This window comes from Gymnoscopelus braueri (assembly GCF_963280865.1).
Source record: "Gymnoscopelus braueri genome assembly, chromosome: 14".
In the NCBI taxonomy this organism is placed as follows: domain Eukaryota; kingdom Metazoa; phylum Chordata; class Actinopteri; order Myctophiformes; family Myctophidae; genus Gymnoscopelus; species Gymnoscopelus braueri.
In genome coordinates this window covers 7,498,715-7,525,660 of record NC_137619.1, presented here as the reverse complement: position 1 = coordinate 7,525,660, position 26,946 = coordinate 7,498,715, and the positions used below count along the sequence as shown (strand labels likewise).

The 26,946-nt window shown below is 41.7% G+C and overlaps 1 protein-coding gene across 2 annotated transcripts; it reads right to left on the bottom strand.

The window, feature by feature from the left end:
- Window positions 1-870: 870 nt before the first annotated feature.
- oga (O-GlcNAcase) lies at window positions 871-26,946 on the bottom strand. 2 transcript variants are annotated; one of them, XM_080448809.1, is made up of 19 exons: window positions 26,532-26,946; window positions 25,778-25,952; window positions 24,807-24,858; window positions 24,621-24,718; window positions 24,344-24,474; window positions 24,012-24,183; window positions 23,768-23,866; window positions 23,361-23,645; window positions 22,096-22,254; window positions 21,400-21,590; window positions 20,637-20,879; window positions 19,994-20,224; window positions 18,644-18,818; window positions 14,549-14,634; window positions 13,439-13,543; window positions 12,265-12,362; window positions 11,160-11,352; window positions 9,359-9,524; window positions 871-4,607 (listed from the first exon to the last, which is right to left on the bottom strand). In XM_080448809.1, exons 1-19 carry the CDS (start codon window positions 26,577-26,579, stop codon window positions 4,471-4,473), a joined length of 2,844 nt encoding a protein of 947 aa, XP_080304935.1. In that variant the 5' UTR covers window positions 26,580-26,946; the 3' UTR covers window positions 871-4,470. The 2 variants fall into 2 exon arrangements, with proteins under 2 accessions (XP_080304935.1, XP_080304936.1); XM_080448810.1 differs by having other exon boundaries at window positions 25,778-25,949.

Sequence of the window (26,946 nt, the reverse complement as noted above, 5' to 3'; positions counted from 1 at the left end):
CAACAGCCTTATGCTGGATGGAGTATATATATCGTCGGGAAGAAACCATCTTTATCTCCATGTTTAACTTTTTTCGTAAACGAACGCCCTTCTTTATTATACTACAGCGCCACACAAAACAAAGGCATCAAAAGTACATGAAACGTGTCACTTGTAGATCTGCTACTTTTGCTATTTTAGAATTGGAATCCTGATAAATAACAGTTATGGACATATCAGATTTCCACCTGACAGAGATGATATATATATATATATATTGAGCCAAACTATTAACTTCTTTCCTTTTACGCATTATGGCCTGAGGTTCCGATTCTACAAAATGTCTTATCTTTATTTTAACAGTTTTCTGAAAAACATGTTGCTATGGTTCTTTTTTCCATGTCAAGGACCCTCAAAATGATATGCATTTGTCCGCGGACCCCCAATCTCAAAATATTTTGTTCCAGGGACCCTCAGACGCAAAGATTTGAGTTAAAAATGTTGACCCAAAAAAAAAATATATATATATATATATATATTCAGATTTGCACAACATTTCAAGATTTTTCAAAAATAGCAGATCTACAAGCTCGTAGCGCGGCACTTGGTGCCACGCAATGAGCTTGTATATCTGCTATTTTTGAATAGCCAAAGTATAAAATAATGGTTTACAAGTGGTTACACAGATGCGTTCCTGGTCTTAATGGGTTAAAGAGAAAATCCAAGTTAAACCTGCATCAAAATCCACAGTCGTGTTTAATATCAGCCAACAGCCACGACAACAAAAAAGGAAGAAACACTTATAACGGTTTATTAGTTATGAATCTTATCTTACATACAAATCTTACATAAATTGATACCTTTATGAAGCCCCCCCCCACCCACCCCACTTCAGCCCAGGTTTCTTAAACAAGGTGTAATCCAAAATAAAATGTACAATCTAAGCCCGTTCAATTTCCAGCTATGCTCGTCAACACAGAACTTGGCCAAGATGAAAGAAAGCACAAGCCTCGACATAAGACACAACTGCAAAATGAAACATTTTAAAACGAGCGCGAAATATCCATCTCAAAAACAAAAGAGAAATCATAACGGGACTTCCACAGACAAACCTCCTTTTTGACAGCCAGGCTGTGATGGCTGAGCAGGGCATTTGGAGCTGAATGAACAGAATGCTGAATGTTGTGATAAGAGATAAGGCTACCCTCCCCCCTGCGGGAACGCAGGTAGTTCTAAAATAAAGATGGCTGACTGATAACACAAGGACCGGTCTCTCTGAATAATATCTTAATATTGCATGGTGACAAAAGTGGGATTCGAACCCACGCCTCCATTCGGAGAAACCGGTCCTTGTGTTATCAGTCAGTTATCTTTATTTTAGAACTACCTGCGTTCCCGCAGGGGGCAGCCTCATTCATCTCTTATCACAACACACTGAAGACAAGTGGTTCTCAAAACTCATTTCAAGGACCGTGTACAAAATGGAACCAAATGCGCATGAGTTAGACATGTAAGGGACCATTTAGAACGCCTTCAAGGAACCCTGTGGGTCCCTGGAGGCCACTTTGAGAACCACTGCTGAAGACCAAACCATTCAACAGATGTGTTGTGATTAACTGGGCTAGGCAATTAACCAAAAAATATATCAAAACCGATATCTAGAACCAATAAACCGTCAATCTTGCTCATGAAGGTTAATCGAATAATCGAGAAGCAGGTTTTTTTTATATATTTTTTTTTTATGTGATGCATATCAACAAATTGACACGGAACAAAATTATCGAGTGAATCGATCAGTCTGATCATTATACTGTTTTACAATGGTGGTGCACGAAAGAAGCCGATCTACATGGACCCTTGTAAGTCTGCTTTCACCTTTATTTTTTTTTATAAACGTTCATTAACCGATAATCGAGACCAAAAGTTTGAAATAATCGTGATAGTGATTTGAAGTCATAATCGCCCAGCTCCTAACTGTCTACATTGCAGAGAATTATGCCCATAGAGCCCCGGGCGGCATGCCCCCCCCCCCCCCCCCCCAACCCTCATGTATCATAAGATGAGGTTTTTCTAATGGCCTCTGCCGCAGCAAATCCAATACAACCTCATACATGCACGTCATGAATGAATGTACAACAGTATCAAAACAAAACAAAAACATCACATTGGCAGGCATCTACTGAAGAGCAATGAGGAAAACAAACTGCTGATCCGTCATAATAATAAAGCAACTCAAGCAGCACTTCTTTTATGGTTCAAAGTGCCTTCTTTTTTTCTTCCTTTTTTTTTTTTACTTGGTAGATTTACAAAAACAAAAAAAACTAAAACACATCAAGAGTATAAAACATTAAGATACGAAAAAAAAGGCCTAGAAATATTTGTTCCAAACCCCCCCTACTCTTTAGTAGGGACGAGTAGCAGGAGGGGGAGGGGGGGATTTCAGTGCCACTTTTGGTGACAGGATTTAATAACCTTCTACAACAGTGGTTCTTAAACTTTATTTTAATTTCAAGGACCCCCATAAATCTGAGAGTGTACAAATAGAACCAAATGGACCACTGACCTACAATAACGAGTGCACTCACTGCCCAGGGCCCCAAGGCTTTTAACTGGAGGGAACATTCAGTCAAGAGTGTGCAATGCCATAATAAAACAATGCAGGAAGGAATGCAATTAAACACGAAAGGTGACAACGTGACCGGTCGCCGTTGAGCAGAACGGTCTGCTGCGGGCTGCATCGTTCTGAACGCGGAGGGAACACTGCAATCTCTTGAACACAGCCAGATCAGCCACTGTTTTTAGGGCGTGGGCTAGTGGTTATTATTATCATTATGAGTGTTCAAACTTCCATCAGCTCAGTCATAACTCTGGTATTTAAGCCTGATGTAGACTATGGCCCATCTACTAGCTCGATTGTAGACCGGCAATTTTTCGGCATGTGACGCCATTTTACGATAAGAGTACAGATTAAGCATACATTTTACCAATCAAATTCCTCAAACTCCCGCTACACAATGTTTGTCTACATTGCACAAATCAATTATTTTCTTTTTTTTATGTGCTGATCTGAATGCCCCAGGTCTTGTTTTGGTTAGCCACAAACTGTCATGAGGGCCTAAAAGAATGGAAATGTTATTTGTATTTCACAAAACAAAAAACACTTGACGAAAAGAACAGTCGTGCGATGGAGTATAAATTAAGCGTAGCTAGGCATTACTGATGGCTGAGCTTGATGCTTAAAACATACCCGGTTAAAGAACAATTATGAGAGAGAGAAAAAAAAAAGGATGACATTTCTGAAACCTTTTGCCGTCACTTTGCCAAGCCTGGCAAAGGTCAACGCGTGTCACCAAGTTTTATCCGAGTCTGACTGACACGGGTTAGAAAAGCCATGAAATAAAATCAATGTCTAAACTCGCTGGCCTCTGCGGGCGTTAAAACTAAAGTTTAAAAAAAAAAGGCAATTAACTGAAAGGCGAGAGTTCAAAAGCGACATTAGGAAAAGGTTTGAAAACACATGTCTAAAAAAAAAAAGCAAAGCACTTAAAAAGGTCTGGGCTGAGAATCACGTTCATTAACCAATGGAAGCTTCTCCCTCTCTCTACTCAAGCAGACCGTGGAGATGAGTTTGAGTCATTTAGACGTTAAGCTTTTTCCATTGATACTGATCAATTACCGACAGGCTCTCAAACTAACCACAAAAAAGCCATACTTTCCACCTTCCATATGCAGTAGATATCTATTGGCATATAAATGCCAGTTACACCGCATGAATCAGTTGAAACACTGTGACAAATCAAAGGCCTGCTGTTTCAGGTATTACAGCCTACACAACGGTCTCCTACGTCAGTCTCTAGACGCATTCTTTCTCCAAGGATAATGGAGACGACGAAGCATCTTACTTTCACACACTTCTGTCTATTTCAGAGACAGAGACTCTGCGTTATGTCATGGTGGGGACCGTACAGACGTAGCAGCTACCAGAATAAATGATAACGCCTGATTTATACTTAGTTGTCGTGCACCAAAAATACCAGATCTACAAGATCGGCTATTTTTCGGTACATCTAAGTGTAACTCAGCCTTTTAACGGTTGACCTCCTGCCTCTCCAAACTACACTGTGAGATTGGATACCCCACAATTCAATGCAGGAGGGGCAACTCATCCCAACTCAAATCAACCGACCTCGCCGAGATTGGGGGACGACTTCCTCGTGGAACCTTGACCGTTTGGATTCTCAGAAGGAATTCAATGGAGCCATTTAACGTGTATAGGAACAGTACCAGAAAATCTGTACAGCCGCTGTGCTTCTATCCACTATCTAAAAACAGGTTGTCTGGGCCGTGGGCCCAGATGGTTATGAAATATAAAACTCAAAAGTTTGTCTGATGAAGGTAACAGACACATTTTTTGAAAAGCCCCAGAGAGGCTTGTTCTCTCCCCGCAGCAGAGCCATTGTCTTGGTCGCTAGCTGGCGTTTTCTTTTTTTTTTAGAGGCTGCGTCCCATAATGATGATGTCTTTGGGGAAGCCCTCCATCTTGGCAACCTCGAAGCATCCAAGTTTATTATAGAAGTCCAACATCCTTTTGTCGTTGAAACGCACCTCGCAGAATGCGCCGCGGGAACCTGGAGGTTTAGACGACACACACGGGGATGGAACAGAAAGAAGAACAGAATTAGTTTTTACACCTTATGTAGTACAAGATGATATCTCAATATAGTTTAAATAAAGAAAAGCTTGGAGATATGGCTGTGTACAATTTCTCTGGGCGTGTGAATAAAAGGGCTGTCCATACCATGGATGATAACTATAAACATAATTAAAGATAAAAATATGCATGTAAGCATCAACACTGATGAATGATAACGTTCTGTAAACATGATGAATGTGAGAGATGTGTTGAACGTGACACCTGGTATATCTGGATTGGATTTTGATTGGCTGTCACTGTGTTTCTATCGTTCATCAAATTGCTCTGAAAGTGACAGCTACGAGATATTTTCACCACACAAATACAACTGTCATTATATTTGCCGTGTGGACCCCACCATCCACTTGAGTCAGAACTATTTTCAAAATGACATTAGTCATCGTCATAGTTATCATTCTCGGTGTGGATGACCCTTAATCCCTGATGTTGGCTGGATGTTTAAAGGGATATTTCACTTTCACATAAAATAAACATTAAAAAAAAATATAAAAAAAAAAAGAAAGAAGTTATGGCAAAATAAAGGCCCCCTCACACATTAGTAGGACACTCTAATGCGTGAGGGGGCCATGAATTTTCCATTACTTTTTTCATTTATTTTTAATATATTTTTTAAATGTTTCCCCCCGCCGAAAGTGAAGTATCCCTTTAAGTGCAGACTCAACACATCAGATTACCTTTGATCCAAAAGCACTGTTAACGTGCTCATACTTATTCAGATAGACTTAACCCATTATGACCGGGAACGCACACTGCGTCATTTTAATTTTTTTGCTATAACCATTATTATACTTTGGGCTATTCAAAAATAGCAGATATACAAGCTCGTAGCGCTGCATCGAGTGCCGCGCTATGAGCTTGCAGATCTGCTATTTTTGAAAAATATTGAACATTTTGAGCAAATCTTTGAATACATATATTTATTTTTAATATTTGAAACTAAATCTTTGCTTCTGGAGGTCCCTCGAACAAAATATTTGACAAATGTTCGCTTTAAAAAATATACATTCAAAGATTTATAGCAGATTATATAGCAGATCTACAAGCTCATAGCGTGGGACTCTGTGCTGCGCTATGAGCTTGTATATCTGCTATTTTTTTTTTTTTTAGCACTTGAATTTTATTTCCAATTTTCATACATTCTGTAATCACATTATGGACATACATAAAATAAAACAGACAAACAAAACAAAAACAAAACAAAAAACAATTGCATCACTTTGAACATCATCAGACAAATCAAAGAAATATACAAAGGCATCACAGGCAATCAAAGGTCATTGTTCCAATTTCCAACAGTACCAATCGTCCATACATGTCCTTCAGGACAGACATCCAAGTCTATATACAGTATCAAGTCCAGTCAATTTGACATTAGGGGGGGGCCGAATCCCCAATCAGTCTGGGCAGCTGCAGTACTACCGGTGTCCATCTGATATTGAAAAACTCTGTCCTCATATGTAGTCTAGCTGTAATGCTTTCCATCAGGTATATGCTTTTTAACCTATCCCTCCATTGCTGGATAGTTGGTGGCTTCACATTTCTCCAAGACACGGTAATCATTTTTTTTGCGATCAACAGCAACACCCCAAGCAGATATGTCTGGTTCTTGGTCACTATTCCACCCGGAATCTCACCAAGTATGAAGAACGCAGGCTCAAAAGGAATGTCAACTCCCATAATTTGTTTAATCTCGCCTTGAATTTCCCTCCAAAATGTTAGTATTTTTGGACAATCCCAAAATATGTGGGTATGATCCCCTATCTTCCCACATTCTCTCCAACATAGGTCTGAAGTGTTGCTGTATTTCGCTAGCATTTGGGGAGTCTTAAACACTCGCATTTTTGTTTTCCATTCAAACTCTCTCCAAGTAGGACTGCTTGTTAGTTTATGGCCATTAAGGCATGATTTTTCCCAGTTGTTGTCAGTCATACAGATGTTCATTTCTAGTTCCCACTTCTGTTTAATATCTAGAGTATTTCCCATAACATTGTCTTGGAGCCACCCATATAGATGGGATATCAGATTCCTTGTTATCTCTCCATCCATGGTCAACATAAATAATTTTTCTAGATTTGAAGGCAATTTACAGATCTGCTCCCAGTTTGTATTTGTTTGTAAATAGTGTCTTAATTGAAGAAATCTAAAGAAGTCCATCCCTGACAAGCCAAATTCTTGCTGAAGCTGCATATATGATTTCAGAGTTTCCCCTGAGAAAAGCTGATCTACAATGATTAGCCCCTTGTTTGCCCATCTACTGAAACCGATATCTAATGATCTTGGCTCAAAATCTGGAATGGCTGCTATCTTCATCACTCTGGATATGGAATTAAAGAGATGTAGTTTCTTTTTTATAGACAACCATGTTTTTATAGTGAATGTAATCCACTCATTATCTATTTTAATTTTCTTCCATTGTTCTTGGCTTACAAATGGCAGCCCCTCCAGTGGAATATTGGGACAAGCATTCTTTTCTATGCTCACCCAGCCTGTTTCCAAATCATTAGTTATCCAAGCTATCAAGGTCCTAAGCTGTGCTGCCCAGTAATAATACTTAATATTGGGCAAGTTAAGGCCCCCAGCTTTTTTGGACAACAAAAGTGTTTTGAGTCTTACCCTTGGCTTTTTGTTTTGCCAAATGAATCTTGACACCAGTTTATCTATGTTTTTAAATGTCCCCATTGGTACCCCTACTGGCAATGCTTGAAACAAAAACAGTAACCTCGGTAAAACATTCATTCGTATCGTTTCAATCCTGCCTATCAGTGACAGTGGTAGAATTTCCCATCTAAGTAAGTCATCCTTTATCTTTTTCAATAGTTTGCCATAATTAGCTTCGTACAGGCCTGAAAAAGAGGGAGTGATAACAATTCCCAAATATCTAAAGCCATCTCTGGACCAATGGAACCGAACTTTGTCATCCAATTGTGGTGGCCAAGTACCTGACAACATCATTGCTTCCGATTTTGAGTCGTTTGTTTGATATCCAGATATTTCTCCATATTCTGTTAAGACTTCTAGTATGTTTGGTATCGAAATAATAGGGTCCATTACATATAAAAGTACATCGTCCGCGAATAAAGAGATCTTGTGTTCCTCCCCTCTATCATCTCTAATACCTTTTATCTGTTCTGATTGTCTAATGAGCTCTGCCAATGGTTCCAGACTTAAATTGAAGAGCAAAGGCGAAAGACTGTCCCCCTGCCGGACACCACGTTTCAAGCCAAAGAAATTGGAGCAAAAGCCATTCACTCTTACCCTTGACCTTGGATTTAAATAAATGACTTTAACCCAATCTATGAATGTGGGATGAAAACCCATCTTGTCAAGTGTATGGTAGAGATATTCCAAATCCAGAACATCAAAGGCCTTGCGTGCATCCAGACTAAGTAGCATGGAGGTCTGACCTCTCTTTTTTGCACATGACATAATGTTAAGAGTACGCCTGATGTTGTTGGCTCCCTGTCTTCCTGGTATGAATCCTGTTTGGTCAGGTGATATTAACTGTGTCACAACCTTTTGGATTCTCTTGGTTAATATGGCAGTAAGTATCTTTTGATCATTGCATAGGAGACTTATTGGCCTGTAACCCTCGCATTTGGTAGGGTCTTTACCCTCTTTATGAATAACCGATATTATGGCTTCTGCCCATGACCCAGGAGGAATTCCTTCAGTCAGAGCGTAGTTGAAAACTTTAGCTAAAATCGGAGAGAGCTCCTCTACAAAACATTTGTAGAATTCAGCCGGTAGTCCATCTGCACCTGGTGATTTGTTGTTTTTAAATTTTTTGATAATTTCTTTTATTTCACCCACTTCTATATTTCTTATCATATTAGTTGCGTCTGCGTTGAAAATAGTTGGTAAGTTCAATTTTGAAAAGAAAGAATTTAACTTCTCATCTTTATCTATTACTGCTGGAGAGTCATATAGCTCTTCATAAAATGATGCAAATGCTCCTGCTATTTCTCTTGGTTTAACTACTATTTTTTTTGAGGCAGGGTGAAAGACCTTGGAAACTACACGGTTGGCTTGCTCCTTGCGTAGCTGAAATGCCAGAAGGCGACTGGCTCTGTTCCCTCTCTCATAATATTTTTGATTAGAAAATCTCAGGGATCCTTCCGCCTTATATGTCAAGAGCTTCTCCAAATCGTGTCTTTTTTGTTTCAAGTCAGTCAACAGTGCTTCATTCATCCTATTATTTTTATGATCTGACTCTAGTATCTTAATCTTGTTCTCTAATTCTTTTTGTTCCTTCAGCCTGTTTTTCTTTATTCTGCTTGATATTTCAATCATTTTACCTCTAAAAATAGATTTGGCTCCATCCCATAAAATGGATGGATTAACTTCCCCATTGTCATTTATATCAAAATACTCTCCCATACATTTTTTGATTTCGTCAGTCACCAAAGAGTCATTTAGTAAAGAAATATTTGCCCTCCAGTATTTAAAACACTTTTCTACTCCTAAATCTAAAGTGAGAATCACAGGTGCATGGTCGCTAATTGTTATTGAGTCTATAGAACAGTCTACAACTTTATACAAAAATTGTTTTGGGACAAAGAACATATCTATGATATCTGCTATTTTTTAATAGCCAAAGAAATCTAAAATGGTGCAGATACTTTTCCGGTCCAGATGGGTTAAGATTTCAGGCTCTCAGTCGCCTACCGTTTGCCTTGAGTGAAGACAGCAGGCATCCCATCATGCTCTTGGCCACACTGGGGTCGGTGACCTTGGTGTGAATGTCCACCTTGATGAGAGAGGGGAAGTTGGAGAGGAAGGACTCAGGGAGGCCTTCGCCCTCCTCTTCTTCATGGAAGCTTAGCATCATTCTCTGCAAGTATGACAGAGACGACACACGCCATTTAACCACTTTCTACTTGATTGCAGTGTTGCTTGTCGACTAAAACTATGACGAATTTTTTTTGTCGACTACCTTTTCTCACTGACGAGAACTAAGCTACGATGACTAAAACTAAGACTAAATATATTGACAATTTCTCAACAAATAAAAACTAGACTAAAATGTTAGTGAGGGACTAGTGGAGAAGAGATCCAGTAGAACTAAAAGACAAGTCATTTTATGCTTGGTTGAGCTCGGGTGTTGCGCTCTGAAAATAGCAGATCTACAAGCTCACTCTGCGACGCGTTGTGAGCTCGTAGATCTGCTATTTTCAGCATGCAACCAACCAAGTGTAAAATCTGCCATTACAACGCCATCAAGGCACCGCCAAAATACATTTTAGTTGACTAAATCAACTGTAGATTTAGTCGACAATAATCTTATGATATTTAGTCGACTAAAACTAAAAAAATTCGGATGACTAAATTAATGGGATTTAATTCAAAAGACACTGCTTGGTTGGTGTCCCTATTTTGGGCATGTCATTCTACAATTTAGGCATTTAGCAGACGCTCTTTTATATCCAGAGCGACTTACAGTAAACAAGGTAAACGCATACATCAAATGAATAGACAGTGTAGTGCCTTAGTAATCTAGGATCATAGGTAAACCAAGAACCTAGCATCAGTTTAAACCAGAGGTCTTCAACAGGGGGTCCGCGACCCCTAGGGGGTCCGCGGAGGTACTGCAGGGGGTCCGCAAAATTGTTGTTTGATTTAAAAAATATTTTTGTTTTTAAAAACTTGTTTTAATTTTATTTTTTTCAAAAAATGTCAATTTGTCTTTAAACATAAGATGACATATTTGAATAGCTTAGTATTGAATGCACAATAACATGGTATGTTTATACATATTTTGAAGAGAAAGGACAACAAGGTCCTTTTGCACACCTACTGGGACAACCTGTGCGTAGGAGCAGGCAACAATTTGTTCATGTTTATACATATAAAACACAATTTTATACATATATATACATATATATATATGTGGTAGCCTACCCCCTACCCTACGAGGTAGGTAGGGGTCCCTGCTCCATCACCCCATCAGTTTGGGGGTCCCTGGCCTGAAAAGGTTGAAGACCCCTGGTTTAAACAGTTAAGATATCAAAAACTATAGGATGCCATGTCAAAAAGTCATCAGGAACAGTTCAAACAAATTAGTGAAAATTGCCGTCAGTGAGCTTGTAGATTGTCTCTTTTCACTATTTGTTGTACAACACAGTATATAGGGCTTAAATGGGTAGTTCACCCCCAAAATGACTTTTTTTTACTATCGATTAGTCACCCCATGGAGACTTGAATTTGTGGATATTTTTTAGTTTTTGTCACATTCCTAAGCCAATAATTTGATGACCGGCAGCAGTTCCGGTAGGAGACACAAAGAGTCTCCTTTGTGTCTCCTACCAGAACCGCTGCCTACCGGTCCGCTGGTCATCAAATGATTGGCTTAGGAATGCGAATATATATATATATTTTTGGGTGAACCATCCCTTTAAGTGGATAAACACAAAACACAATATCGTGTCACAAGACGTACAGATCATAAAAGGTGGAAAGTGAGCCTTACATCAGCCTCTGAGAGGTCCTTCTCACTGTCGGGTTTCAGGTACTTCTCCTGCATGAAGGGGATCCAGCTCAACTTGCACTTCTTGATGAAGGGCTTGACGTCCGCGGTGCCCAGAGCGTAGCCGCAGATCCTCTCCTCGTCCTCCAGCACGAAGCCGTAGTCTGGACTCAGAGTCAGGAAGCCTCCTACCAACCTGTGAGGAGACAGCAGGGTTATAGCAGTTCATCTAACTCAGGGGTGATGCAACTTTGATGATGGAGAGGGCCACTGTATTTCCATACTCACTCCAGAGGGCCACATTACATACTATGTACTGTACTGTCACACAAAAGTAGCAAAAATAGCCGATCTACAAGCTCAAAACGCGTCGCAGCGCGACGCGTTTTGTAGATCTGCTATTTTTGAATTGGAATCGTGATATTTGTTTTGCTATTTTTGAATTGGAATCCTGAAAAGTAACATTTTTATTTTATTTTTTATTCATTTAGTTATACTTATGTTAACTTTATGAACTTAAATACAAATGCATTGGACATAAAAAAAGACGCTAGAATTTTAATACTAGTCATCAAGCTAAGCTTAAGCTAATATATAGACTGTAAGTAGTTAAAGCGGGTCATGTTTGCATTGTAACAGCTGAAATCAATAATATAATCAGTATTCTGATATTAACCTGCAGGCCGCATTAAGTGAAGGTGGGGGCCGCATGTGGCCCCCCGGGCCGCCAGTTGCCCATGTATGATCTAACTAATCGATTTAAAAAATAAAACAGAAACGGCAGTTCCAAATGGGCCGCCGTAGTGTTTACAAGCTGACTTGGATGAAATCATGGGTGAAATCTCGTCTTGGGAGACTTCCGGAGGGACGCATCTAACACAAACACTGTGGCTATATGTCAATATGAACGTCAGATATTTTAAAAAAAAACAAAAAAATACATCGCAATAAAAATATGCGATCTAGCACATGGACTCGGGATGGAGTTATGAAAATGTTCTACTGTACCACTCGTCCTCTAGGACATAATAACATCATATAAAAAGGTAAGGAAAATGCTAGTCGGACATTCTCCTACAAGCGCAAAAAATAGCAAGGTCTTACATACCTGTCTCCTATGAGGTCAGGGTCCTGCTCAGGGAAAGGAACAATTTCCCCCTCATATCCTTCAGAGTACATCTCTTTGCAGATTTTATAGATTGCACCCTACACACACACACACACACACACACACACACACACACACACACAGACAGACATTTGAGGTTGTGATGTGATACAACGCATGCAGAATAACCTGCAATCCATAACTTCTCTTGTGAATAAAATGTTCACATTGCTGCGGTGGGGGTAGTTGGTCTTCCTGCTCTTATATTGAGACATTAAGATCCTGTGGTCAGGTAGGACACCTACTGGTTGACACGTGGTACTGCATGAAGCTCAAAACTTAATTTATCATCTGCCCAAAAGGGCTTCCTCCTGTATTAGCTCAGCAGCAAATGTTGTCCCTCGTGCGGGCTTTGAATCAGGTTTGAATCTCGGGTAGGAGGACAGGAAAGCTACACATTACAGCGCTCTAAAATCTGCACATTTTCAAAGCTAATTTAGCTCAGCCACGACAAGCCCTGATCGAGAGCTAGTGCTGAAAAGCAGTCCAAAGCTGCCTCTAAGTGCAGCACACTCGGTTTATTGGTTAAGCATACGGCCCATGGTAGATTAACCTCAAAGCATTTGGCGCATAAACTAGGCCAGTTCTGCTGGGAATATTCTACTTACTAGCACTTCACACTTAAACTAACACAATTCAAGCAAAAAAACATCTATTACAGTGGTTTATGACCGTTTGGGGGCTTTGGATCTTGAATAACTCAAGCATGTATTACACCAATAAAATAAACCTTTCTAATATTATTAATAGACTGCATCCATTGATGCACCCAGTAACTGTTGTTGACTCTCTCTTGGAAAAAGACCACCTAAAAGTTCAGGGGGGCCATAGCTGAGTGGTTAGTGAGCCCGCCTAGGGAGCCAGAGGCCCTGGTTGCCCCAGGTACGATTCCAGGCCAGGCCAGCAAATGTGTCGATGAAATGAAATTTGTCCCTGAGCAAGACTCTTAACCCCTAATTGCTCACAGGCCCTCATTGCAAACAAGACCGCAAGGACTTTCATAAACGGACCTGTTAAAGGAATTATCCTTATCCTTATTATCCTTAGAACGTGTTGCAGATCTGCAATATATTCGCTATTTAAAAAAACATTATCAAACAAATTAATTTCTCACCTTATCTTTGGGATAGTATGGCCTTAAGGAATACATTTTGGAGGTTGGCATTGAAGGTGGAGGCTGGAAGAAAAGATCGTTTGCCCCCTCTATTGGCAACAATCGCTGTGGGCATCAAAACAAACAGGTTTAAGTTCCTCTGTCACTAGTGCTTGCTTGGCCATGGCTGACAGCCTCATGGTCCATTTGCTGCAGCTGAGCCACTATCAGATCAAAAAGAGCATACACAGCAAACCTGTGCTGTAAAAAAGAAAATTATAAAAAAAGATGGAACTTCTAAAATGCTCACATCCCTTGTTGATCCGACAGTGGGAAAACGGCAGCAAACATGACACCTTTCTGACTGCTAAACAACAACAAACGAGACGCAAAATTCACATTTTGTTTTAAACTCAATAAAAGCAGCGTTTTGGTCTGAGCAAGGTTTTTACTGGCTAAAGGAGATGCTCCTTTCCCTTTTCTAAGGCATCGCAAAGTTTCGCTGCGCTGGGAACCTCCTGTTGAGAAAAGTAATGATGCTTGCGCAGGAAGAGAACGAAAACTCCAGGAGCAAAAGCCCAAGATGAAAGTTGTCATTTGCTGACGTTAAGTAATTGAATAAGAGTATTATTAACTGCCCCCCTATGAGTGTCATTACACTCCGAGAATGGAGTTTTTTTACTTGTAGGCTAGACAAGCGCGTTTGCTCGTAGAGTTTTCCGCAGGCGAACACGCTGGCGCTGCGATGCATGTGCGTGCAAAGGGTGAAAGGGGGTGGGGGGGGGGGTATAATTTTTGCACTGTGCTTTTCCTGCAAAGAAATGAGATGTCATGAAAATAAAAACCTAGCCATGCTCGCTTTGCAACTGCGTGCGCTAGGGAAAAGCAGCATCTCCTTTGGGCAGTCGCTGAAAGAACGTATTAATTCATTTTTTGGTTTTGATTAAGAAGTGCCATGTCAAACATCTGGCCTCTTTTGGACCACATCTCTGAACCCCATTGAAACCATATCTGATCAGCTCACCTTAGACAGACCAAACCCTCTCATACCTGCGCACGCATTATCATTGTCTTCTTTAACTCTTAACACTCTTTTCCATTTGATTGCTGTAGGTTCAGTGCATTGGATACCTGGAACTCTCCTGCTAGACCTCCCCTAAAGGCCCAGGGCTCTTGGTCTCCACTAAGGAACTGTGCTGAGGACTGACTACGACACCCTGTTAGGAGCAGAGCCAAGCGGACATCGTTACCACAGGATGGGGCTCTCGGACACAAATGAAAGGGATGGTCAAATGGGGGAGGAAGGGGGGGGTAGGGGTCACAGAGGTATCTATCATTATCCAAATAAATAAGTCAATTTTTTACTAAAAAAACACGTTTAAAAAAAAGGACGTGGTTTGGAAAAGTCAAATTATATTAAAAAGAAAAGCTTTCTGATGAAATGGGGCTCAAGCAACTAAAGCTTACGTCTCCGATTTTACATGGTCCAATTTAAGGACGGACTCGTCATAATAATCATCGTTGAAAGCAAAACTATGCCTCTGTGATTTATATTCCCCAAACTCTTGTCAAATTAAAATATAACAAAACATGGCCCTCAGGACCTGGCTATTTCTTCCTAGCAAAAGGTCCACGACCAAAGATTGGACGCCTTCTTAAGGCTATTCCACCCATAAGGAAAGCAAAGGTATGGCATATATACTCCAGCAAAACTGGGCAAGTGGCTTTTAAAAGAAAAGCCATCTTTAAGCCTACAGAGTCCAGAATTATTCCCATGTCATGATAAGCCACACAAAAGAAATGTAACTGCACCTATAATTCATAAGTAAGCTTCAGCTGCCATCACCCCTCTGATCTGATCTCTGCACCTCGTCTGAAGTCACATTCTCATCTTATCTGCCTCGTCACATGACTGGGGAGCGTTGAGTTATCAAACCAGGACAGAGAGAAAGGAGGGATGAACACCCCCCCCACCCCCCCACCCCATAACATGGTGACATCTCAACCTACTATTCAAAGACATGATCAAGACAGACCAGCAATGAAATGCACAGTAGCAACACACTGTAGCATGTGAGGGGCGGGGCGGGGGGGGGGGCATGTCTTCAGTGACTACACAAAGCGCATAGCTTTCTGCTATCCAGAGACCTTCTTTAAAAAAGCTCAACAAGCTACACGACAGCGGCTTATCATGATTCTTGACAGCCAAGAGGAGGAACCATGTCTATGGACTGTACAGAGTTATGTCTGAACCTGCTGATAATGGAGGAGAAGCCCTTGTCATGTGACTAGACAAATGCAAGCGCGCAGGGTGCCCGGGAACACCAAAACACACATCAACCTCACCCTGACCTCTGAAGAGCTGGCACAACACAGCGCACAGGTGCACCCACAAGAGGGAAGTCAAAACGTTGCTTTCACTCAGCACCCCCATATGATGAGACATGCATGAGAGACTTAAGAAAATATCCCCCAGGGCTCTATCCTAGGTCCGCTACACCACATCTCTTCACTGACAATAGCCAATGTTCAAACTCAGTCACAAACAGTGGTGGAAAGTAACTAAGTACATTTAACTAGTACTGTACTTAAGTACAATTTTGAGGTATTTGTACTTTACTTGAGTATTTCCAATTTCCAATACTTTTACTTCTACTCCACTACATCTCGGATCCAAATATTGTACTTTTACACCACTACATTTATTTGAAAACTTTAGTTACTTTGTAGATTTTGATTATCATCACAAAACATACATTAACCACTTTGGCCCTATATACATTTCGGCCATTTTAAAATAGCCGATCTACAAGCTCACAATGCGTCGCGATGCGACTCATTGTGAGCTTGTAGATCTGCTATTTTCAAATGATTTTTATACATTTGAAAACTTGTGAAATGGGACATTCTGCATAATGACTACTTTCTACTTTTGGTACTTTAAGTACATTTTAAGTACATCAAGGTACTTTTGTACTTTTACTTGTAACAGAGTATTTCTATATTGCAGTATTGATACTTTTACTTAAATAAAGAAGTATTGAGTACTGAGCACTTTTTCCACCACTGGTTTTAACCCAAATAAAGACTTGAAAATGGTCAGTGATGCACAGCGGACATACAGTATTGGACCAAATTACTCTGCCATCAATACTGAAGGTTAGCAGTACATAGACTGTTGACTGCACAGTCAAACTAATCCCAGTTACATTTTAAAAGTCAGGTATGAATTCCCTTGAGTAGGTGCACCAGGGGCTGGTCTGAGCCATCTCTATTAGCCTACTGGTAGAAACAAAACAACAAGTTAGAGAGGATCTGCCAGAGAGAGAGATTTTGGAGTTAACACTTATCACTGAGCTAAGTCGCTGCGCAAAATGTGACTTCATCCGGGGGCTGCTTCCTCTACTTCTAATAATTTATATATATATATATATATATATACATAAATATATATATATATATATATATATATATATATATATACATATTGATCACTCTTGACATAAGGAAAACAAACAAAACCCAATAAAAAAAATGAACAACAACAATCAGATGACAGATCTGCACTGTGCATATTATCGGCCACTGTCGATCCGAAAGCAGTAGAAACGTGTATACTCCATCTGTACACAGTGAAGGGAGAAAACAGTAGAAAATAATTATTAGTAAGTATTCTCAGCACAAAAACCAGGGGTGGTAGTGACTGAGTGCCAGCTGCAACAGCATCCAACAGCTAAAGGCTGTAGTAACACGCTAATACTAGCACAGGTTCAAATGCAGACACACAGTAAAGTGTCATTTTCATAGTAATGAATAGCTCTGCTTCCCTGTTGCTGGCGAGAACCGTTGTGATAATTTGCATACCAGAGGTATTGAGTTTTTGAATGATGTGTGTTTTGCCAGTGTGGGCATGCTGCCTGCTGTGTACTGCAGGTTAGAGTCCTCAGCTGTACCGGCTTTTTATAGCCGGACAGGACAGAAACCTGTGAATGAAACTGGGTTACAGGGCCATGCTGGTGCCTTCACACTCCCATCAAAAGCAACACTCCAATTAAATCGAGACTGAATGCCATTCAAGTTGTATCATGGTGCTCCCGTTGCATTTTGTGAGTGAGTGTGAGAGAGAGACATAGAGAGAGGGAGAAGGGGAGGTAAGGGAGAGAGAGAGAGAGCAGAGGTGAGGGAGAAAAGGAGAGAGAAAGAGACAAATTAGGCTAGTTCTATACCAGGTGAGTCAACCTTTGATACAGTTTGAGCAAATCATTCAGGGGGTTTCAATACATTTGGGTCCTCTTCATTACTAAGGCTACTCAACAGAGTAGATCAGAGAGGATGCTGCTGAAATACAGTATAACAAATAACGGGTTCATCTGTTCAAAACAGCTGAACGTGAAGGATGTCATGTCCTTCTTTTTCCAAATGTTCTCAAGGATTGGTTTGGATATGTCGTGGCACCAGAATGGCCTTCCCAGTCACCTTGCTGTCCAAGCTCGCGTGCGCGCTAGGGCATGGGGGAGGAAGGTGGGGGAAGGGAGGTAGGGATTTCCCCCAGTGCCCATCCCCACAGATAAGAGCGATGGAAGCAAGTGTGTCTGGGGTTGGGAATGCAACAGTGATGTTACTGGACACACAGCAAGCAGCAGTGACCCTGCTGGAGAGACAAGTCACCACAGAAGATCTAGCTCTGGTACAACCCAAATGGAGAAACCTGTCATGGGTCAGTCGTCCCCTAGCAGTGCAGGCGGCATTCAGTCAGACAAATTAAACCATTTTACACACGATTGTGTAGAAAAAGCACAAAAGAGCAATAAATAGAATCAAAACTACTACGATGCAATGTGTATTGTGGCCGAGTTGGTCCGACGTGATTGATCGTTAATGAAGGCGATTAGCTCAAACTACAAGAGTTAAGAGGCTGCTCAGGTTCTCACCTGATGTACAGGTGGGGAATGCGGTCAAACAATGAGCACTACCATCTGTTATGCAGATTGTGCAGAATATGTTTATGATTATATATGTGCATGACTAAACTATGAAGCTCTAGCCTGGAAGAGGAATTCCTTGCAGCCACCATGATTGCTCGCAAAAATGGTCATCGAATGATTTTCTGTGTAGCTTATCCGAAATAGGGTTGATACTTGCGTTGCCGGATTTGGTCAGGCAATTTTTTTTTTGCCACTACTTTGTGGGGGTTCAGTGCTCCTCGGCATCCCCGGTCATACATACCTAGCCACTGGACAAAAGACTTGACCATAGAAATGATGCTCTTGATGTCCCAGATGTAGGTGTAGAGGTCGTAGAGGATGGTCCGGTTGGCGGAGTTGGACAGACGGGTGAACATCTGGATGACAGAGCAGCACATGTCCTCGAACTGCTCAGCCCTATTTTGCCACTCTAATACCTGCAGCGAAAGGACAAAAAGTGGTGGGGAAGATTGTTAGAATTGATAGAATATCCTTAAGCCTGATTTATACTTTGTTGAGTGGTGGTAGAAAATAGTCAACCGACAAGCTCATAAGTTGTGAGTTACAACACGTAATTTTGTGCCACAGTGCGCCACACAGTGCACGCAACAAAGTAGTAGTAGTTAGTGCTATGCGGGAAGCGGGATATGCTGATATTACCGACTCAATTGGAGCCACTAGAGGCGAAATGGTACACAAATCCTACAAATGGTGGGTGCCGGCATCTGACGGCAAATCTTGCGCGAACGTCCAACGTTTACTGGTGCTGCCTGGATCCCACGAGTGTATGTTTGAAATAGGTTGTAAGTTGAGCTTGTTAGAACAGAACTGTACGATGGGTTTTGTGCATAACCTGTAGTCCCGGGTTTCCAGATGGTGGCAAACTCATTTCCCGTTCCGTTTCAGTTTCGTTAGATTGGCTCGGGCGCAGATTTGAACCGGAAACACGTTTGAAGGTGTCAATTTGGTTTTCGGTTCAAATCCGAAGCTACAGGAAACTGAACCGGAACCGGAGTTTGCCACCTTCTTGAAATCCAGAGGTAGTTATATACACAGAACCTATTACAGACGAACAGACAGCAAAACTGCCGACAATTAATTTATATTCACAACCAAATAGGAATCAATATCCTTTTTTTTTTTACCGTTTTAAAAGTGCCCAACCCTACCATGGATACCCTGTTAGAGCAGAGGCTCAACTCTGTGGTCCCATGTCACTAATGCACCACCCAATGGGCCGTATAGGAAGTACACCTCCACCATTTTGTAGCAGCTGGATATTAACCACTTTCAACCTGGCTTCCCTATTTATTGTCATTATAGGCAAAAAATTTGCAAAATAATCAATAAATAACGCATCGCACTGCGATGCGTTATTTAGCTTGTGGATTGCAGCTAGGTATAAATCAAGCATTACAACGCCATCGAGGCCTACCGAAATAGCTTTTTAGTCAACTAAATCAACTGTAGGTTTAGCCAACTAAAATCGTATAATCTTTAGTCAACTACAGTAGAGCTAGACTAAAACAAAAACATTTCGGATGACTAAAATATGACTAAAAGATGAAAAAAGCATTAAAAAAATTCGTCAAAATGAACACTGGCCGCATACCTCGGGATCCTTGCCCTTGCAGTTGACACTGACACTGCTGCTGTTGGCTCTGAGCCAGTGCAACTCCTTCAACATCTGCACGGCCTTGGGCCCGTGCTCGTAGGGCAGGTAGAACAGCTCCGCCAGCAGCGTCAGGTCCTCCAGCGTGAGGGGCGCGGTCGTGAACAGGGGCTTCTCGTCGGGGCCGGGCACGTACAGGTCCTGAGGAAAATTAAGACCAGCCACAAACATCTAGCCGGAAGACGTATGCTCGCATCAGCAAGCAAATAAGGGTTGTTCACAATCATGACAACGTACAACGTACAAAATAGCGTACAATGATTTGAAATAAAATTTCTGCCTTTTAAGTTTTGTAAACTGAAAATCAAGGCCTATTATTACTGAAATATACACAAAGAAATGACTACTATAGCCAAACAGTCCATGCAATTCATAATTTGATACTTTAAAAACTTAAAAAAGAAATAGTGAAAATAGCCGATCTACAAGCTTACAACTGCGTCGTTGCACTGCGACGTGTTGTGAGCTATTTTCACTATTTTTAAACAGACCAATGTATACAGATGAATGGAAACAATGCATAATAATTGCCATCAGGCAATTATGTAATAACCGTGACAGGCCTACACACACAAACACGTACCTGTTTCAGCTGGTCATCGGTCTGCATGGGGGCAATGTCGCTGCAGGAGTCCTCCTGGATCGACTCCTCCGGAGACTTGGGCTCCGCCAGGCTCTCCTTGTCCGTGTCCATGGGCTTCAGGTCGTCGGCCATCTTGTCGGCCAGGATGGGAGCGACGACGAGCTTCTCCTCGGAGTCGGGCTCGACGCCTGCTCCTGGCTCTGCCTTCTCTACGACCATCTCCATGGGCTCCTCCACCTCAGGCTGCCCAGGGGGACACAAAGGGAAAACATTCAAGCAAAGATCTTCCCAAACGAATCCTCCCCTCTCAAAATTTGAAGATATCATATAAATGACAGTCCCATTCATAAATTATATTTATACACCTCATTTGTAAATGTGGTTTGTGCCATTGGTTCTCAAAGTGGGGGGGGGGGTTCCAGGGGGTCCTCAGTGAAATTTGTTAATATAGCATCACAATCACTTCAACCATTTTATAAATGTTTACGTTGGCTATTCAAAAATAGTAGATCTACAAGCTCACAGCACGTCACTTCGTGCCGTGCAGCGAGCTTGTATATCTACCATTTTTGAAATTCTTTGCAAAATCTCAGAAATGTTTTGAACATTTCGATTTTTTTCCCCTTTACATATATCTTCTCTTCTGGGGGTCACTGGCACAAAACATTTTCAGATGGGGGTCCACAGCCAAATATATATCAATTTGGGGGTCCTTGGTGGCTCGAACAAGTTTGAGAACAACTGGACTAGTAAACGTACGTACCTCCTGTACTCCCTGGTGTCTTTTGGCCATGGGGTGGTTGTCTGGATCCGGGCAGAGCGACGGCACTACCGGGGACATGATGGGCTGCTGGAACACACCGGTGACCGTGGTAGCGGAACAGAGCGGGGGAACGCTCTGGGACGACACGTCTACGGCCAAGTTCTTGGCATGGGCGAGAAGCACCTGTCGGCCTGAAAAGAAGAACTTGCCTTAACCCATTAAGACCTGGAGAAGCATCTGTGTAATTTTTGGCAGATCTACAAGCTCGTAGCGCGGCACCGAGTGCCGCACTACGAGCTTGTAGATCTGCTATTTTTGAAAAATCGTTATTTTTTTTTTGATTTTTTTTCAAAAAACTGCTAGGATTTAGAAAACATTTTTAAGAATCGCCTCAGGTCTTAATGGGTTAAACATGATGTTGCATCATGCTCTCTCTCTGTCTCTCATCTGGCATTAAAAAGATTATAGCTGTAGGCTATCCCAAGAAACATTACACACGTGAGCCAAAGCAAGAGCTATGCGAATACAACAGAAACCACAGGTGGCACGATTACAAATTTAAGTTGACGATTGATTGTCACTCAAATAATTGCAACATGCTAAAAATATATACGATTAGACGATTATGTAATAACTGTGACAGGCCCAGGCACATAATGTGGAACAGCGGCGTGGAAAAGTAATAACGTGACTTACTGTTGTATTGATGAGGCACACAGAACTCCCCCAGCCACTCGGTGAGGGCCAGCTTCAGCGCCAGCTGAGGGCTGTAGTGCATGTCTGTCTCCAGCTCTTCGTCGCTGCCCTCGTTCTCCAACTTGATCTGGATGGACACCGTGCTGTCCTCCCCGTCCGCTGGGCAAAGAAAAGAAGAAGAGGTAAGGACGTGGAAGAGAGGCGGACCTTTACTGCTATACCAGATGATCTATGTGAGAGCAAATTATTGAGGCAGTGACCATACTTTATCCACATGAACCCTAACATCCCTAACATGACTCATGAGGGGTGGCAGTGGCTCAAGGGTAGAGCGGCCGGATGGGAACCGCAAGATTCCCAGTTCGATCCCGGGCTCCCCCAGAGTTAGTGTCGAAGTGTCCTTGAGCAAGACACTGAACCCCTAATTGCTCCCGATGTGCAGGTTGGTGCCTTGCATGGTTTCCTCCGCCATCGGTGTATGAATGTGTGTGTGAATGGGTGAATGTAATGCACGATCTATGTAAAGCGCTTTGGATAAAAGGGCTATATAAATGCACCATTTATCCCTAATCTGGGCATGTCATAATGGGCCACTATTCTGCGGAAATAGGTGATATATATACAGTACATACAAGCTTGTAGCTCGCCTATTTTTGTCTAAGAGATTTGGTGTAGAGGGGGGCGACCAAGTATAGACCCCTTAGGGACTTCGGTCAACAAAGTAAATATTATATAAGGTTTCAAAGTGGTTCAATTCACAGGTTTAACACATTGACCGCCAGAGGTTAATCTCATAATGTACTCACCAGTGCCAACGTTTTATTGTTGTTTTTTTCACGTCGCCATAGATCTTGTTAAAATCCTTAAGATTGAGCCGTACACGGTCTGTTTACATCGGCGACATCTCCCTGCGTGTACCAGTCCAAACCACGTGTCAAACGGAGCCGCCATGTTTGAGTTCTGACCGTTTATGTTAACATGGGAAATGCGAGGATGAAAAACTACATAGGTTTACAGGGGTTTTTGTGTACGACTTAGAATGGAGGCAGACGGGAAACAAAAAACGGGATCGCACTTCCGGTCGACATCGGGTGGTTACACTGAAAATGGTCCCCCTAGAAAATTGAAAAAAAAAAGTTTTTTCGAAAAAAAGGAAAAAGCACCACAGCCCGTAGGCTACGGGATCGGCACTTAACCGTTGGATTTAACGGCCCGTAGAACTACGGGCCCGGCGGTCAATGTGTTAAGAGTTTTATCATACTCACTCATAACTACATCCTTGCGCACTCCGTTCATATTGGACTTGTACCAGGTGGCCAGGGTGTGGATGGCCACAAAGTTGGTCTCAAACTCGCAGTTGGGGTTTGTGAGGACACCCTTCAGTCTGGGGATGAGCTCCGTCGAACGGCCCTTGTAGGGACCCAGGAAGAGTCTCTTCTGGTCATAATCGTTGGCGTGGATGTTGTCCCAGATCACTGGCGCTCTCCTTATGATTTTAGTCACCTCCTCAATAGACTCCACTGTGATATCGTTGGACACCACCTTTGGACCTGGAGGAATTACACAACAGATCATGCATCATCTACCACACGAAATTATCTTTCATACGAGTTGATTAATACGGTCAGGCTCAGCAATGATGCTGAACTAAATTCCACGGCATCAGACTCACCGGTCCATAACACTTCGATGCCAGGCAGTAGCTTCTCTCCCACTGTGAGGAGGTAGGGGGACTGTGCAACATTTGGGAAGCAGAAGGTTCCACAGTACTCTGCATTTCAGGCAAAAGGGAATACATTTATGTCGATGCCAGTATACAGCGAGTTACAATAATCTAATCCAAACAATATTTCGTTTCAGGGTTCAGGCCAAACGGTTAAAGATCTGTAATTAGCACAGCCAAGGCAACGACGTACCTGTGGGACAGAAGAGGAAGTTCTCTGGCCCTCCCAGGTACTGAAAGATGTCATTGGTGAGGGACACCTGGGCATGAGCAAATGAGCTGAACACCTCCCTGTCAGCCGGGCACATGTTGTGGTCGATGTCGTCAAACAATAAGGCAAACGACTTGCAGCCAAATTGAGAAACCTAAGAGAGAGACAGTGGGAGGCGAGGATAAAGCAAATGGCAATTATATAACATTACAATATATGATGGAAATTGGTGAAATGCATTGGACACATGCTGATGCCATTGCAATGTGTTTTATTAGATATTTTTATGATTATCAAAAATGCTGTCTTCTTGCCTGATCAAGTTTCCTCTTGAGGGTAGAAACCTCCTTCTGATTAGAGAAGGTGATGTCCAGTCCTGGGGAAATGGCGTAGATGAACTCTATCTCGTACTCCTTTGCGGCGCTGATCAGAGTCATGAGTTGCTCTAAGACAGTTGAACAAATCAATCAATTATTGGCACTGCAGTTAGCACTGAGAATCTCAGTGAAAGAAATACAGTTTTAAATGTTCAAGACGAACAGACAATTTTACTCCGGTTGACTTAGGCTCCAATAAGTAGAGAGAATTCACCTGCTTCTTCGACCGAGTACAATTCTCTCCAGAACATTCTGTGTTTGTAATCATCTTTAGGAGCATAAAGATATGTATTCAGCCCCCATTTGTGTTGCCTGTGGAAAATAAAAGGTGTCCATGTCAATATAAATCACTGTAGTGCAGTGTAAAACACAAAGAAGAAAAAACATACGGTCGACATACCTTCTGAATAATTCCTTCCTTTGTTCCATTGTCCATGGCCGACCATAAAAGCCTGTGTCAAACAAACAACGGCGTCAATACAGTCTGAGTCTGCTGACATTCATCAGTTGTCTGTTACTACTGACCCTGGGGTATAAACAGGCCTACTGGCCACTTGCCCCGGGGTATAAATTGGAACTACTGCCTACTTGCCCTGGGGTTTTAACTGGAACTACTGGCAATTTGCCCCGGGTAAACTGGGATTACTGGACAGGACACTTGTCCTGGGGTATAAACTGGGACTAACTGGCCACTTGCTCCGGTGTAATAGGCCTGGACTAGGGGGGACAGGGTCGGCGCGGCTGAAGAAAGCTCCTCTGTGATATTCATGGTTCTCCCAAGAAAGAAGCATACTATTGATTTGATTACTAATGATAATAATTTAATTAATGATTAACATTACTATATATATATATATATATATATATATATTAGATTAATTGGCCTCCAGGTTCACATTTACTCTCATCACCATCTTCAAATTATGAACCCACCACCAGTCACAAGATTAAAGGGATAGTTCACCCCCAAAATGATTTTTTTTTTTTATCTTACTCACCCCATGGGGGCTTGAATTCATGGAGATTATTTCGTTTTCGTCGCATTCCTAAGCCAATAATTTGATGACGAGATATTAGCATCTTTACGCCGGCGGTCATCAAATTATTGGCATAGAAATGCTTCAAGAAAAAAATCTCCATGAATTCAAGGCTTCAATCATGGGGTGTGTAATTGAGAGAGAATAAGTAATTTTTTAGGTGAACTATCCCTTTAATATTTATCAACGGACCACTGCGCCAGTGACAGTGTCACACACTGCATTGTCTTTGTGCCACGGCGTCTCCTGCCGACAAGAACAGACCTACAAGCTGTCAACATGACTCAGATCTGTGGCAAGCGCCACCTCCTCCAACAACACAACAATGTTTTACCTTCCACGACTCCACTGATGAACGGCCTGTGTCCGGTGATGGTCTCCACCGCGATGCCCGGGTGACCGTGCTCCTCCTGCACCTCCTCCACCACGGAGCCCGGGGCCCCTTCCTCCTCCACCACACAGCAGGCCTCCTCCGGCACCGAGCACAGGTTCGGCTCCACCTCAACCTGCTGCACACACACAGTGGTGTAAAGTAACTGAATACGTGTATTCAAGTACTGTACTTATTACTTAAGTACACTTTTGAGGTATTTTTTACTTTACTGGACTATTTCCAATTCACTTTACTTCTACTCCACTACATCTCAGAGGCAGATATTGTACTTTTTACTCCACTACAATTATTAGAAAACTATAATTACTAGTTACTTTGTAGATTTTGATTATTATTACAACACATACATTAATCACTTCAGCCCTATATATATATATACTTAGGCTATTTGAAAATAGCAGATCTACAAGCTCACAACGCGTAGATCTGCTATTTTCAAAAGATTTTTACACATCGGAAAACTTGTGAAATGGGGAATTCATTCTGCATAACGAGGTAGTTTTACTTCACTTCTACTTTTTGAAGTACATTTTGATGCCAATACTTTTGTACTTTTTTTTACTCCAAGTACATTTCGAATACCGAACTTGTACTTGTGTAACAGAGTATAATTTTCAATAGGGTATTGATACTTTTACTTAAGTAACAAATGAGTGAGTACTTCAGTTCATCATCATCATCATCCACCACTGACCTGCTGCTGATGTTGAGACTCCACCTGCGCCTTGTCTTTCTGAACCATTGTTGTTGTTATTATCACTATTAAATATAAAACAAACCAACCCAAACAGCAGAACTAAAGCTAAAGTGACAGCCTTAACGTGGAGGGTTTGTTTGATTTAGAGCACAGCCCCACCCGACCCGCCGAGGACCAGTCTGTGTGCAGCTCAGCAGGAGGCCATTACATTAGAGGTGGAATTAATCCGCCGTCACTGTCTGGCCCTTTATAGCGTATGTTAGCAATTATTAATATTATAATTGTTGTTATTAAAATAAGTGTGGTTCGGCGTCTCTTGTTTACGCCAATTCGTGCATAAAGCAGATGTTAAAGGTGTTTTTCTCCTCTATGGTCTGATGTCTTCTTCCTCCTCTTTCAGTTTTTCCTTTGG

Excerpts from the sequence above, each read along its gene's own strand:
- oga (XM_080448809.1), bottom strand. The coding sequence starts at position 26,579 with ATGGTTCAGAAAGACAAGGCGCAGGTGGAGTCTCAACATCAGCAGCAG. Across the intron at positions 25,953-26,531 it reads AGTCTCAACATCAGCAGCAG|CAGGTTGAGGTGGAGCCGAA; the intron begins GTCAGTGGTGGA and ends GTGTGTGTGCAG. Across the intron at positions 14,635-18,643 it reads GTCTTTTGTCCAGTGGCTAG|GGTGTCGTAGTCAGTCCTCA; the intron begins GTATGTATGACC and ends TGCTCCTAACAG.